A 14,057-nucleotide genomic window follows, 5' to 3' on the forward strand; every position below is an offset into this window, starting at 1 on the left:
TCTGTATACCTGCAGACACAGACATAAAAGTGAGCAGTTCAGTCATCAGCACACAATACAGCTAGCCTTCAACATATTCTTATAGCCTACATGTTCTTACCTCTGTTGATTGATATCTATTGAACTGGGTCCATTTTCTGTTTTGGAAAGACTTGCAAAAATATGAAAAGATAGCTGGCATCATAAAACAAAATCAATTTAGATCATACAAGGGACACATCTTACCTTACATTGAGGAGATCTTTAAATGTTTCAGTTAAGTGCCTGCACCTGCGCTCCATTCAAAATAAAATCCACATGTTTCAGTTGGGTAGTTAGGTTCCTACAAGAACCCCCACCAACTAAGGAGGTTCCTTGATGAACCCCACCTCCTATGGGGTTCTTGGAAGAACCTTCTGGGGGCAATTTTTAGGTCCAAGAACCCCAAGGTTCTTCTAAGAACTTGTTGAACCCCTCATTTTTTGAGTGTAGAACGTTTCGTAAACATGAGAGGACTATCGCATTGGCTTTCTCTACAAGTAGGGTGAGTCAACATGCTTTTATACTTTCATGAATGCACACACACACACACACACACACACACACACACACACACACACACACACACACACACACACACACACACACACACACACACACACACACACACACACACACACACAGAAATCAGAACCACGGACAGCCACATCATATTTAGCTGATTGGAATAAATTGTTTTTGGTATCTTTTAGTTATCGCTGTATTAGAATAAGCATAGGTGATTTGATGATGTTGAAATGTTGAAGTTGAAATGGTGCTGGAATAGTGGAGGCAGATCCTGTTTTCTTTGTGACTTGCTACAACTCTCTGTGGTTCTAAATCAATAGTTGTCTAGAATTCCGAAAATGTTGGAAACATTAACTTGATTGACCTGCTGTAGGTCATGTAACTGTTTGTTCCATGGGCAAGGCACTTAACCCACCGTTCCCCAGGCGACGAAGACGTGGATATCGATTAAGGTAGCCCCCCCCCCCGCAGCTCTCTGATTCAGAAGAGTTGGGTTAAATGCAGAAGACACATTTCAGTTGAAGGCATTCAGTTGTACAACTGACTAGGTATCCCCCTTTACCAATATGCTTTGTGGACTTCATCGGACAGAGGTTGCTCTCCAGTTTTGTGATGAAACAAATGTGTGGTTTAATTTATTCTGCCACTATATCTTCTTATTGTCTCGGCCTTAGGCCTATATATCACAGTCGCAAGGCATATGAACTAACAGGTTATAGAACGAACAACGCAATTATCACAACACATAGGTTGTAATATGGCTTTTTTTCTGGCTTGGCTTCTCCAGTGATTTTACAAAGCGCACCGCTACTGCTCTCTCACCATCGCTCTCAGCCTGTGAGATGATGACACCAGCTGTAATCAGTGGGAGTTGAGCCCTTCACATGCAACCAAGGCATGTATCCTGTAATCTACAGGCATGCCATAAATGCACACATTGACACCACTCACAAGTGTGCCAGCTAATACAAAGCTTTCTCACAACATAAAGGAAGAGGACATTTCAATCTAGTTCCTGGTTTTGACTGTCAGAGAACATTGTAAGAGAATGTTCTCAGGATATTAATAGATTGTTTTGTAGGTCACATCAAGCCAAAACGGATAGTGTGTGTGTGTGTGTGTGTGTGTGTGTGTGTGTGTGTGTGTGTGTGTGTGTGTGTGTGTGTGTGTGTGTGTGTGTGTGTGTGTGTGTGTGTGTGTGTGCGTGTGTGTGTGTGCGTGCGTGTATGTGTGTGTGTTCTACTTCTACACATGCACATGTGTACATACTGCATCTCTAGGCTACCCTAACACATGGATGTCCCTTAAAGGCTTTTCCACCTTGAGAGAGAAAGGAGGAGAGAGAGAGAGAGAGAGAAGGGAGGGGAGATAGAGAGAAGGGAGGGGAGATAGAGATAGAGAGAGATGGATGAAAGAAAGCTGAGTGGGAAGGGGGCAGAATGTGAAAAAGAAATCATTAGAGAGAGAGAAAGAGAGAGTCATCGAGAGAGAAATAATTAGAAAAGAACAGGAAGGCTAGCAGAGATCGGGAGGGGAGGCTAAGGAGGAGAGCAGAGCAAAACTTGTGAAGTATAATTATCGGAATAAGAGGGAGGGAGGGAGGGCGGACGGGAGGGTGAGACAGAGACTGACTAAGCAGGTTTTGTGATCAACGTTGACATTCCACCCATTCTCAGATACGTTATTCAGAACACCTAAAATCCCCAAAAGTCCCCACAAGGATAGTAAAACAAGGAAAATGTCCCACGTCCCCATGAGGACAAGGCTAATTTAAGCGTAGGGGTTAGGTTTAGGGTTAGAATTAGTGTGAGAATTAGGGTAAGGTTTTTTTGTTTTTTTTAATCTTTATTTTAACAGGGAAAACCGACTGAGACCTGGATCTCTTTTACGGCTGTGCCCTGTGTAAACATGTTGACATGTACAGTTTTAGACATACAGACAAGAACATTTCAAACATACAAAACACAATTCAACAGAAACAATCACAGACAACATCAAATTGATCCTCCATAACATTTTTGAAATGGGTAAGGGACACCAGAGTGTCTAACTTATGTTGGATCTGCAGTTTGTTCCATAAATAAGGTGCAAAGGAACTGAAGGCAGTCCTACCCAACTCTGTGGAGACCGCAGGAGTCTCTAATGTAATCCACATCTGTGATCTGGTTTTAAAATTAGTATATCTAGTGGAAATGAATGATGATATATATGGAGGTAGTTTTAAAAGAAGCGCTTTATAAATAAACAAGAGAGCATGTTGCTCTCGCCTCACAGATAGAGAGGCCCAACCCACATGTTGATAAAGGATACAGTGATGAGTTTTGTAACTATCACCCGTGATAAACCTGAGTGCACAATGGTAAATAGCATCCAGTAGTTTTAATGTGTTTGCCGATGAATGCATATAGATAATATCACCATAATCTTTAACGGACATAAAAGTAGCCTGCACAATTTGTTTTCTATTTACGGAGGTCAGACAAGCCCTGTTTCTGTAAAGGAACCCTATCTTGAATTTGAGCTTTTTTCCCAATTCAGTAACATGTTTTTTAAAAGCAAGCCTATCATCTAACCATACCCCTAAGTATTTATATGCAGAGACCTGTTTGATTTGAGTACCATCCAAGCTAGTGATTACAAAAGTGTTTCTAACTGAGAGTTTAGACCTAGAAAAAAACATGACATTTGTTTTTTTAGCGTTTAAAACAAGTTTAAGCTGAAAAAGAGGGTTAGTGGATAAATTTAGGATTTGGGTTAGGTTTAAGGTTGGAGTTATGGTAAGGGTTAGGATTAGGATTAAAACGTGTGTGTGTGTATACTCATATTTCTAGTTTTACTTCTATTGCTATCTGGTCAAATCATTTCCACTAAATGTTCACTATCTGGAATGAGTCATTGTTTGGTGTGACTGCTTTGACAGACTTCTTCTTGATTGATAGATTTTTTTTAATGAGTCTAAAGAGTGGGGTGCAGAATCGTCATAAATATAGCTACTCAATCAACAATATAAGAACACTCACCATGTAGGCTTACAAAATGTCAAGGTTTACCATACATGGAATAGGCCTAATTCATCTATTTGGCTATTAGGCTATAGTCACAATGATTCAGCATCCAGGTCGTAAAGAATAATAACTTTGTAGTGACTCAAAACATGTTGTTTGCTATGTCTGTCATGTTCTCACAGTGTGAACTCATCTCATGTGTTGATCGTCCCTGTGGATTACCATAAGTGTTTGTCAGCTTTCAGACTGGCTGGGCTGGATCATTTTCGCCTGCTTGTTGTAGTGTTTTGTTTACCATGTCAGTGAGTCCTCTATACGCAGGGCAACCCTCATCAGCGTCTCTGGTGACTCCCCCTGTTGACGAGAAACTATAGGCCTACAGGGGGGTGGGGAAAGTTTCAGCTGTTCTCATCAGTCTTTCAGTGGTAAGGGCAAAATGTTTATTGCAACAGTTTGGCTTTAACTGCAATAACTTCTAGTAGGCCTAATCTGATCATGTCAAATGCAGCTGATAGATATACTGTATTTAAGGGAAAATGCCATTAGATTGTTACCTTAGATTGTAAACTGTCATGGTCAAAACATATACAGTACCAGACAAAAGTTTGGAGACACCTACTCATACAAGGGTTTTTATTTGACTATTTTCTACATTGTAGAATAATAGTGAAGACATCACAACTATGAAATAACATATATCGAATCATGTAGTAACCAAAAAAGTGTTAAACAAATCAAAATAGATGTTCTATTTGAGATTCTTCAAAGTAGCCATCCTATGCCTTGATGACAGCTTTGCACACTCTTGGCATTCTCTCAACTAGCTTCATGAGGTAGTCACCTGGAATGCATTTCAATTAACCTCTATGGGCTAGGTGGGACGCTTGCAATTATTTAAAGAATTATTTTAAGAATTATAGATACAGAACTCCTATATGCACTCGCTATGTCCGATTTTAAAATAACTTTTCGGTGAAAGCACATTTTGCAATATTCTAAGTAGATAGCCCGGCATCACAGGGCTAGCTATTTAGACACCCACCAAGTTTAGCCCTCACCAAAGTCAGATTTACTATAAGAAAAATGTTATTACCTTTGCTGTTCTTCGTCAGAATGCACTCCCAGGGCTTCTACTTCAATAACAAATGTTGGTTTGGTCCCAAATAATCCATAGTTATATCCAAATAGTGGCGTTTTGTTCGTGCGTTCAAGACACTATCCGAAGGGTAAATAAGGGTCACGCGCCCGACGCGTTTCGTGACAAAAAAATTCTAAATATTCCATTACCGTACTTCAAAGCATGTCAACCGCTGTTTAAAATAAATTTTTATGCCATTTTTCTCGTAAAAAAGCGATAATATTCCGACCGGGAGTGGTGGTTTTCATTCAAAGAGAGAGAAAGTAAACATGGAGTCGACTCGGGCACGCGCGCCCCGTCCCATTGTCCTCAGATCGACCACTATCAAAATGCGCTACTGTTTTTCAGCCATGGGCTGCAAAGCCACGATTCAGCTTTCTGGCGCCTTCTGAGAGCCTATGGGAGCGTTAGAAAATGTCACGTCATGCCAGAGATCCCCTGTTTTTGTTAGAGATGATCAATAAGGCCATGAAATGGTCAGAGAGAGCGCTTCCTGTTTGGAATCTTCTCAGGTTTTGGCCTGCCAAATGAGTTCTGTAATACTCACAGACACCATTCAAACAGTTTTAGAAACTTTAGGGTGTTTTATATCCAAATCAAATTATATGCATATTCTAGTTACTGGGCAGGAGTAGTAACCAGATTAAATCGGGTACGTTTTTTATCCGGCCGTGCAAATACTGCCCCCTAGCCCCAACAGGTTAACAGGTGTACCTTGTTAAAAGTTAATTTGTGAAATGTCTTTCCTTCTTAATGCATTTCAGCCAATCAGTTGGGTTGTGACAAGCTAGGGATGCAATCCGGAACATTTCAAGAACTTTGAAAGTTTCTTCAAGTCCAGTTGCAAAAACCATCAAGCGCTATGATGAAACTGGCTCTCATGAGGACCGCCACAGGAAAGGAACACCCAGAGTTACCTCTGCTGCAGAGGATAAGTTCATGAGAGTTAACTGCACCTCAGATTGCAGCCCAAATAAATGCTTCACAGAGTTCAAGTAACAGAAACATCTCAACAACTGTTCACAGGAGACTGGGTGAACCAGGCCTTTGTGGTCAAATTGCTGCAAAGAAACCACTACTAAAGGACACCAATAAGAAGAAGAGACTTGCTTGGGCCAAGAAACACAAGCAATGGACATTAGACCTGTGGAAATCTGTCCTTTGGTCTCAGGAGTCCAAACTGGAGATTTTTTGTTGTTATTTGTTTTTCAACAGGACAATGACCCAAAACACACCTCCAGGCTGTGTAAGGGCTATTTGACCAAGGAGGAGAGTGATGGAGTGCTGCATCAGATTACTTGGCCTTCACAATCTCCCGACCTCAACCCAATTGAGATGGTTTGGGATGAGTTGGACTGCAGAGTGAAGGAAAAGCAACCAACAAGTGCTCAGCATATATGGGAACTCCTTCAGGACTGTTGGAAAAGCATTCCAGGTGAATTCTGGTTGAGAGAATCCAAAGTGTTTGCAAAGCTGACATCAAAGAAAAGGGTGGCTACTTGGAAGAATCTAAAATATATTTTGATTTGTATAACACTTTTTTGTTACTACATGATTCCATATGTGTTATTTCATAGTTTTGATGTCTTCACTATTATTCTACAATGTGGAAAATAGTAAAAATAAAGAAAAACCCTTGAATGAGTAGGTGTGTCCAAACTTTTGACTGGTACTGTAGATTCAATGGTTGTAAAGATGGGGAGAGGTCTGTCCGTAATTTAGAGATGCTCTGTTTTTGACACTCCAAAAAGCAAGTCCTGCAGGCTCTAGTTTTGTATTATCTTGATTATTGTCCAGTCGGGTGGTCGAGTGCTACAAGGAAAGACCTAGTTAAGCTGCAGCTGGCCCAGAACAGAGCAGCACGTTTTGCTCTTCATTGTAATCAGAGGGCTGATATAAATACTATGCATGCCAGTCTCTCTTGGCTAAAAGTTGAGGAGAGACTGACTGCATCACTTCTTCTTTTTATAAGAAACATTGTGTTGAAAATTCCAAATTGTTTGCATAGTCAACTTACACACAGCTCTGACGCACACACTTAACCCATCAGACATGCCACCAGGGGTCTTTTCATAGTCCCCAAATCCAGAACAAATTCAAGAAAGTGTACAGTATTATATAGAGCCATTATTGCATGGAACTCCCTTCCATCTCATTTTGCTCAAATAAACAGCAAACCTGGTTTCAAAAAACAGATAAAGCAACACCTCAGGGCACAACACCTTTCCCCTATTTGACCTAGATAGTTTGTGTGTATGCATTGATATGTAGGCTACGTGTGCATTTAACAAAAATGATGTAGTCTGTCCTTGAGCTGTTCTTGTCTATTAATGTTCTGTATTATGTCATGTTTCATGTTTTATGTGGACCCCAGGAAGAGTAGCTGCTGCTTTCGCAACAGCTAATGGGGGATCTTAATAAAATACCAAATACAATTGAATAACTTTATTTTTAAACTTCAGTTAACTATAAAGCCTATGATTTGAGCGGAGTTTGGAAAAATCACTGATCCAGGAGATGGATGAATAGATTTCAGATCTTTACTCTGTCCTATACCCCAACATTACAACCCATGGGGACTAGAACGATACTCTTAAAGGGTAAAGTGAAATATATTGGGTTAATTAATCCTCTGCTGTCCAAATGACAGGAATCCAGCATTTCGCTTCCCCCAGTCACGCACTGATTTGTCAAACATAGCTAGTCCCGCTGCAGAGACAGCCAGCGTGCTGTAGCGGTGTTTGGATAAAATCACCGGCAAAAAAAGAAAAAACACATTACAACCTATCTGTTGTGTTAATTGTATTGTTTAGTCTACAACCTGTTTGTTCATATGCCTTGACACTGTGATATATACGCCTAAAGCCAAGACAATAAGAAGATACAGTGGCAGAATAAATTCAACCACACATTTGTTTAATAAAAAACAGAGAGCAACATTTGTTCGTTCAAGTACAAAAACATGTTGACTCACCCTACTTGTACAGAAACTCCAATGTCATCAATGATGTCTGGCTTCTGATGTGATTGGACTGAAGGTAAATCTAAACTGACTTTCCTTTACACTTTTTTTGGGTGAGCCAGGACCATTGACAGTTGAGCTCACTCTGTTTAGCTCAACGCTGATTGTCTATTATTTTATACTTTTTTATCAAGGGAGGCCAAAGGCTCGCTGGCTTCCCTTGCATTCAATGCTACTGACGGCAACAATGTCATACTCATTTTGACCAGACAGCATTCGATAGATAAGCTACACATACTGAGACAGAGGGATGCTGTTTCCTTCACTTGGATGCTTTCTCTGGTGAGATATATTCAGCCTCTTGCAATTGAAGGAAATGTATGAAGCACTGCGAGATTAAAGATTAATCATTTTGTATTTTTTTATACATTTTTGGGTCAATTGTTAGGGAAGCTTGGCATCCTTTGGCATTTCCCAAATGTTTAACATATAATACGAATTGTAATTTGTAACATACCATAAGAATTGAATGCTGGACATCCACAAATTAATACATACCACACAAAACGTAACATATACAAAATGAAGTGTCTCGGATAATACAGATGAATACGAAATGTTCTGAGACCAGGTTGGAATGAAGTTCGCATTTGATTGCAAGGCAAACCATAATTCGTTTTTAGTGTACTTGATGTGTGAATGTTTTCAGAAAGTACATAGCCTACCATTGTGTTGCGTTTCAGAGGTTGATGGGCAACACTGACAATTGCGCGCACATAGATATTGGATACATTTAACACATTTTACTGCAGGGCATTGAACGAAGTTAAACTGATATCATTTGGTCTGCAGAAGATGCATTTCTTTGCTATTGGGCACAGGCAGGGTCGGGGTTGACTAGTATCTCTATTTGGAGGCCGCCCCCCTTCATGCAAAACATGTGCTATTATAGGTCATTGGAGTCCGGTTACAACTGTAGATGAAGAACACTCCTTACAAACAGGTTCTGAGCTGCTGGGAACGCCCTTGGACACGAAACCACCTGCTTTATAAAGATCCAACCGAGGACCAGAGAGAGTCAGAACAAAAACGAAAAGGAACAGGCACAAGAACAAACAAGATAACTGCCGAACTCTCCCTCAGCTTGGAACACGGAAAGCTGCACTGACACGAAAAAACATCAATCAATCTCTGCTCGCAGATTAAAAAAAGGAGGAGCCCCTTTCCAAAGAGATTAGAAAACAATTAGAGAAGGGTTGCACAAATAGATAAACAAACTATCCAGCTCCGATTGACAGTTACAACTTTTATTTCTAAAATAAGTTTGAGAATCAACAACAGAGTCGAGAAAATGATGCAGATCTCAGAATCCCACCTGCAGAAGAACTCCCTGTTCAACTCCATGAATCGCTTCATTGGAGCCGTCAACAACATGGACCAGACGGTGATGGTGCCCAGCCTGCTGCGGGACGTCCCACTGGAAGAAGAGAGGGAAATGGCCGTCCTCAAAAGCTCGGGAAACAGCGACATCGAGGACGGCGACATGTACAGCTACTACCAGCTCCTGAAGTCCATCCGCTGCGACATCGAGTGGGGGGTGATGCGCGCCGAGGAAGCCGAGAAGCGCAAGGAGAGACGGGGTCCCAGCTCTCGGATTGATTCCGAGGAAGAAGAATCGGAGGTGTCGTCCGAGGAAGACGAGGTTAACCTGCAAAAGCAGTTCCAGTTCCACATGACAGGGCTTCACGGGGTGCTGTCCAAGCTGACGCAACAGGCCAACACTCTCACCAACCGCTACAAGCAGGAGATCGGCATTGGATGCTACTGAAGTGTAGCGTAATGACCCGAGCGAACCCGCATTCCCTGATGATCGATGTTGTATTATTTAGCGGAAAGGAGTTGAACTGAACTGAATAGTCTATCACTTATGAAATTCTTTTGAATAGATGGAGAGAGAAAGAAAAAAGAGATGTAATATTTAACCTTTGTTGATCCATAGAAATGTTGTGGTTGAACTGCAGTGTGGTATACCTGGGTTCCATTACCCTCTGTTTTGCACTCTGTTTTGCGCGCTGTCTGTGTTTTATGAGCCGTGTCCAACCGTGACCCATGCATTCAGCTCAAGTGGTACACATATAATGCATATCTATACTTTTATTTAATATTGATGTATAACTTATTACCTCATACTGTATGTTTGAGAGCTGTATATTTCATGGTTGAAGAAGTGCATGACCGCAGAAATTTGGCTACATTTTGAACATCCCATTAAGGGATAAATTCGCATAGGATTTAGCATGTCTAATGATGCCAATGTGTCAAATAGTCTGTGCAGGTTTTGTACTTCTTCCTATTGTGCCGTTATTATGTGCTTAGCTAAATGGAGGAGGCTTGACAGACTCTTGCCTATGATCACAATGCTACCCTATATGATCAATGAACTGGAATCAACAGATGGTTCTTCTGAAATAATGAAGGATTCCAGGAGATCATCTTATTATGGTGTTATTGCCATGGTAATTAGGGAGAGGTGAAACTCTATAAGACCATTTATTTAATGTACTATTTTATGTTTTGTATTGAATATATTTGTATGGAGAATTAAACTTGTTTTTATAACTGAAAGTAATTTGTTATTTATGTTTGCCTAGCAACACATCACCTAGAATGTTGTGGAACAGGATTATATTTCAAACAGCTACCACCCTCCAATTGACCCCAATACATTTCAACAAGTGTTTCATATCGTATATCCCTAACATGTAATCTGCTTGTCCAGGGATCAATCCATCTGGTACTCAATATGTACCCATTTCTGTTCAAACCAATCTCTATTCACCCTGTGTTCCAACAGTGGTGCAGCAATCTAAGGCACTGCATCTCAGCGCTAGAAGTGTCACTACAGACCCTGGTTCGATTCCAGGCTGTATCACAACCAGACGTGATTGGGAATCCCATTGGGCGGTGCACAATTGGCCCAGCGTCGTCCGGGTTAGGGTCATGAATAAAAATGCCCAGTTGCCCATTATTTTGGCTACTATGGCTACCATGAGATCTCAGTGACTTTAAAATAGGGGTCTCAAAGGAAAATAGGGTGTTAAAGGGTGTGTGTGTCTCAGTCACCAGATCTAAACACTTACGTGAGATTTTGGAATTTCTCGTAGAAGAATGGTATAGCATCCCTCCAATAGAGTTCCAGACGCTTGTAGAATCTATGCCAAGGTGCAATGAAGCTATTCTGGTGGCTTGTGGTGGCCCAATGTCCTACTAAGACATTTTATGTAGGTGTTTATTTTATTGTGGCAGTTACCTACAGTGCATTCATTTTTTCAAAATGTTGTTATGTTAGAGTCTTATTGTAAAATTGACAAAATTATTTTTTCCTCTCATCAATCTACACACAATACCCCACAATGACAAAGCAAAAATAGGTTTTTATATTTTTAGCAAATGTATTACAAATTAAAAATGGAAATATCACATTTACATAAGTATTCAGAACCATTACTCAGTACTTTGTTGAAGCACCTTTGGCAGCGATTACAGCCTAAAGTCTTCTTGGGTATGACGCTACAAGCTTGGCACACCAGTATTTGGAGAGTTTCTCCCATTCGTCTCTACAGATCCTCTCATGCTCTGTCAGGTTGGATGAGGAGCGTCAGTGAACAGCTATTTTCAGGTCGCTCCAGAGATGTTTCTCGGGTTCAAGTCCGGACTTTGGCTGGGCCACTGAAGGACATTCAGAGACTTGTCCCAAGCATTTCGCTACACTTGCATTAACACCTGCTAACCATGCGTATGTGACAAATTAAATTTGATTTGATTTGAAGCCACTCCTGCATTGTCTTGGCTGTGCGTTTAGGGTTGTTGTCCTGTTGGAAGGTGAACCTTCGCCCCAGTCTGAGGTCCTGAGCGCACTGGAGCAGGTTTTCATCAAGGATTTCTCTGTAATTTGCTTTGTTCATCTTTCCCTCGATCCTGACTAGTCTCACAGTCGCTGCCGCTGAAAAACATCTCCACAGCATGATGCTGCCACCACCATGCTTCACCATAGGGATGGTAATGGCCAGGTGATGAGCGGTGTATGTTTCCTTCAGACATGATGCTTGGATTTCAGGCCAAAGAGTTAAATTTTGGTTTCATCAGACTAGAGAATCTTCTTTCTCATGGTCTGGGAGTCTTTTAGGTGACTTTTGGCAAACTCCAAGCAGGCTGTCATGTGCCTTTTACTGAGCAGTGGCTTCCGTCTGGCCACTCTACCATAAAGGCCTGATTGGTGGAGTGTTGTGGAGATGGTTGGCCTTCTGGAAGGTTCTCCCATCTCCACAGATGAACTCTGGAGCTCTGTCAGAGTGACCATCGGGTTCTTGGTCACCTCCCTGTCCAAGGCCCTTCTCCCCTGATTGCTCAGTTTGGCCGGGCGGCCAGCTCTAGGAAGAGTCTTGGTGGTTCCAAACGTCTTCCATTTAAGAATAATGGAGACCACTGTGTTCTTGGGGACCTTCAATGCTGCAGACATTTTTTGGTACCCTTCTCCAGATCTGTGCCTCGACACAATCCTGTCTCGGAGCTCTACGGACAATTCCTTTGACCTGCACTGTCAAATGTGGCATCTTATATAGACAGGTGTGTGCCTTTCCAAATCATGTCCAATCAATTCAATTTACGAACAGGTGGACTCGAATCACGTTGTAAAAACATCTCAAGGATGATCAATGGAAAAGGATGCACCTGAGCTCAATTTCGAGTCTCATAGCAGGGTCTGAATACTTATGTAAATAAGGTATGTCTAAAAACCTGTTTTCACTTTGTCATTATGGGGTATTGTGTGAATAAAAACATTTAATGAATTTTAGAATAAGGCTGTAACGTAACAAAATGTGGAAAAGTTGGAGGGGTCTGAATACTTTCCGAATGGACTGAGTATATGCAGTTTATCCACTTGGTTAACATAATTCAATTTAAAGCACACATAAATACTCTTAGGATACAGTAATGATAGAAACCAAACTTATTTTGGTAAACATGCGTTCAATATGCTCATATTGAGGTAATATAGTAATCATGTAATTTGACATTGCCACTTATGGCTTTTCATTCAGCCGAGTAAGAATGATTTATCATTTCATTCATAGTATGAGTCTGCTCTCAGTGTATTCTGCATCCATCAAGCATAGGTCATGCAAACAGCCACTGACTATTAGGACCATGTAAATACAGCTGCCAAGAGCAAATAGTAGGTCTTTGCTTTTGGGATATTGGGATATTGGAATGTTTAGTTTACACAATGTCTTATAAGAAGAATAAACAACCAGTTTAATGTAGCTCTCTCTGTCCAGCTTCGACTTCAGCTGTGAAGTATTAGAAGTTTACTTTTTCTTCCTTCTTTTTTTGTAATAAGTCTTAGGGCCAGGTGTATTCATAATATTTTTATTTGGGAAAAACATCTGCTTTTTATGAGAGGCATCCCCCCAAAAGGTCCATATATTTGTTAAACTGTCATCCCTTTTGTTTAATATTCTTATCAACGCAAAGAATTATGCAACATGTGTGTGTATGTATATATATATGCACTTGAAGAAACTTTTAAAGTTTCTCTTTGCTTATTTGAGCTGTTCTTGCCATAAACACATTTTTGGTTACTACTTGATTCCATATGTGTTGTTTTATAGTTTTGATATCTTCACTATTATTCTATAATGTAGAAAATAGTAAAATAACAAAAAACCCTTGAATGAGCAGGTGTGTCCAAACTTTTGACTGGTACTGTATATACATCTTTTTTTTGTATGTTTAAGGAACACAAAGGGACTATCTTTATTGTTGAGCATGCTAGTGACTCATGGCCCTTGTATAATCTACTGGACATACTGTGTCTATGTCAAATGTTCAGCTATCTAAGCTTTTGTTGAGTAAGTGTTATACAAGCATTAGGTTGGCAACAACTTGATTTGCATAAGAAGCACCTCATGCCCCCAGTCTCTGACAACCCTCTAATTCTAGACATTCAGTTACATAGCATTGTTTAAATATTCCCCATGTCATGTTAATGGGGAGCTAAGATGGCTGTCATGGAATGTTGAAGTGTCATGTAATTAAGTGATAATGCCCAATAAACCGGTGTTTGGAGGATATGTTGGCACGGGTGTTGTTAGGCCCGAGACGAAGTCAATATAGCCTCCAAACACTGGCTTCGAAGGCATTCTCATTTTTCATACAACAGGTTACCAACATATTCAAATTTGATTGACATATTTTTCATGAAAAATATTATTTTGATTAATTTATTCATACTATTTCCTTCCACAAGATATAGTTCCGACACAAATCTAGGGTTGCTACCCAAGCCGGCTGGTCATTCATTCTATTGGTTCGGTTGCCAAACCCAGTCATTCAGTCTTTTTGT

At 40.6% G+C, this 14,057-nt stretch overlaps 1 protein-coding gene across 1 annotated transcript; it reads left to right on the top strand.

Annotated features, from left to right (window-relative positions):
- The first annotated feature begins 8,614 nt into the window (after window positions 1-8,614).
- LOC115161221 (mid1-interacting protein 1-B-like) lies at window positions 8,615-10,276 on the top strand. The gene has a single exon (XM_029712024.1). It carries the CDS (start codon window positions 9,003-9,005, stop codon window positions 9,477-9,479), a length of 477 nt encoding a protein of 158 aa, XP_029567884.1. The 5' UTR covers window positions 8,615-9,002; the 3' UTR covers window positions 9,480-10,276.
- The last annotated feature ends 3,781 nt before the right edge of the window (window positions 10,277-14,057 follow it).

The sequence above is a fragment of the Salmo trutta genome, chromosome 24, assembly GCF_901001165.1.
Source record: "Salmo trutta chromosome 24, fSalTru1.1, whole genome shotgun sequence".
Taxonomy (NCBI): domain Eukaryota; kingdom Metazoa; phylum Chordata; class Actinopteri; order Salmoniformes; family Salmonidae; genus Salmo; species Salmo trutta.

Coding starts and splice junctions, on each gene's coding strand:
- LOC115161221 (XM_029712024.1), top strand. CDS start 9,003: ATGATGCAGATCTCAGAATCCCACCTGCAGAAGAACTCCCTGTTCAAC.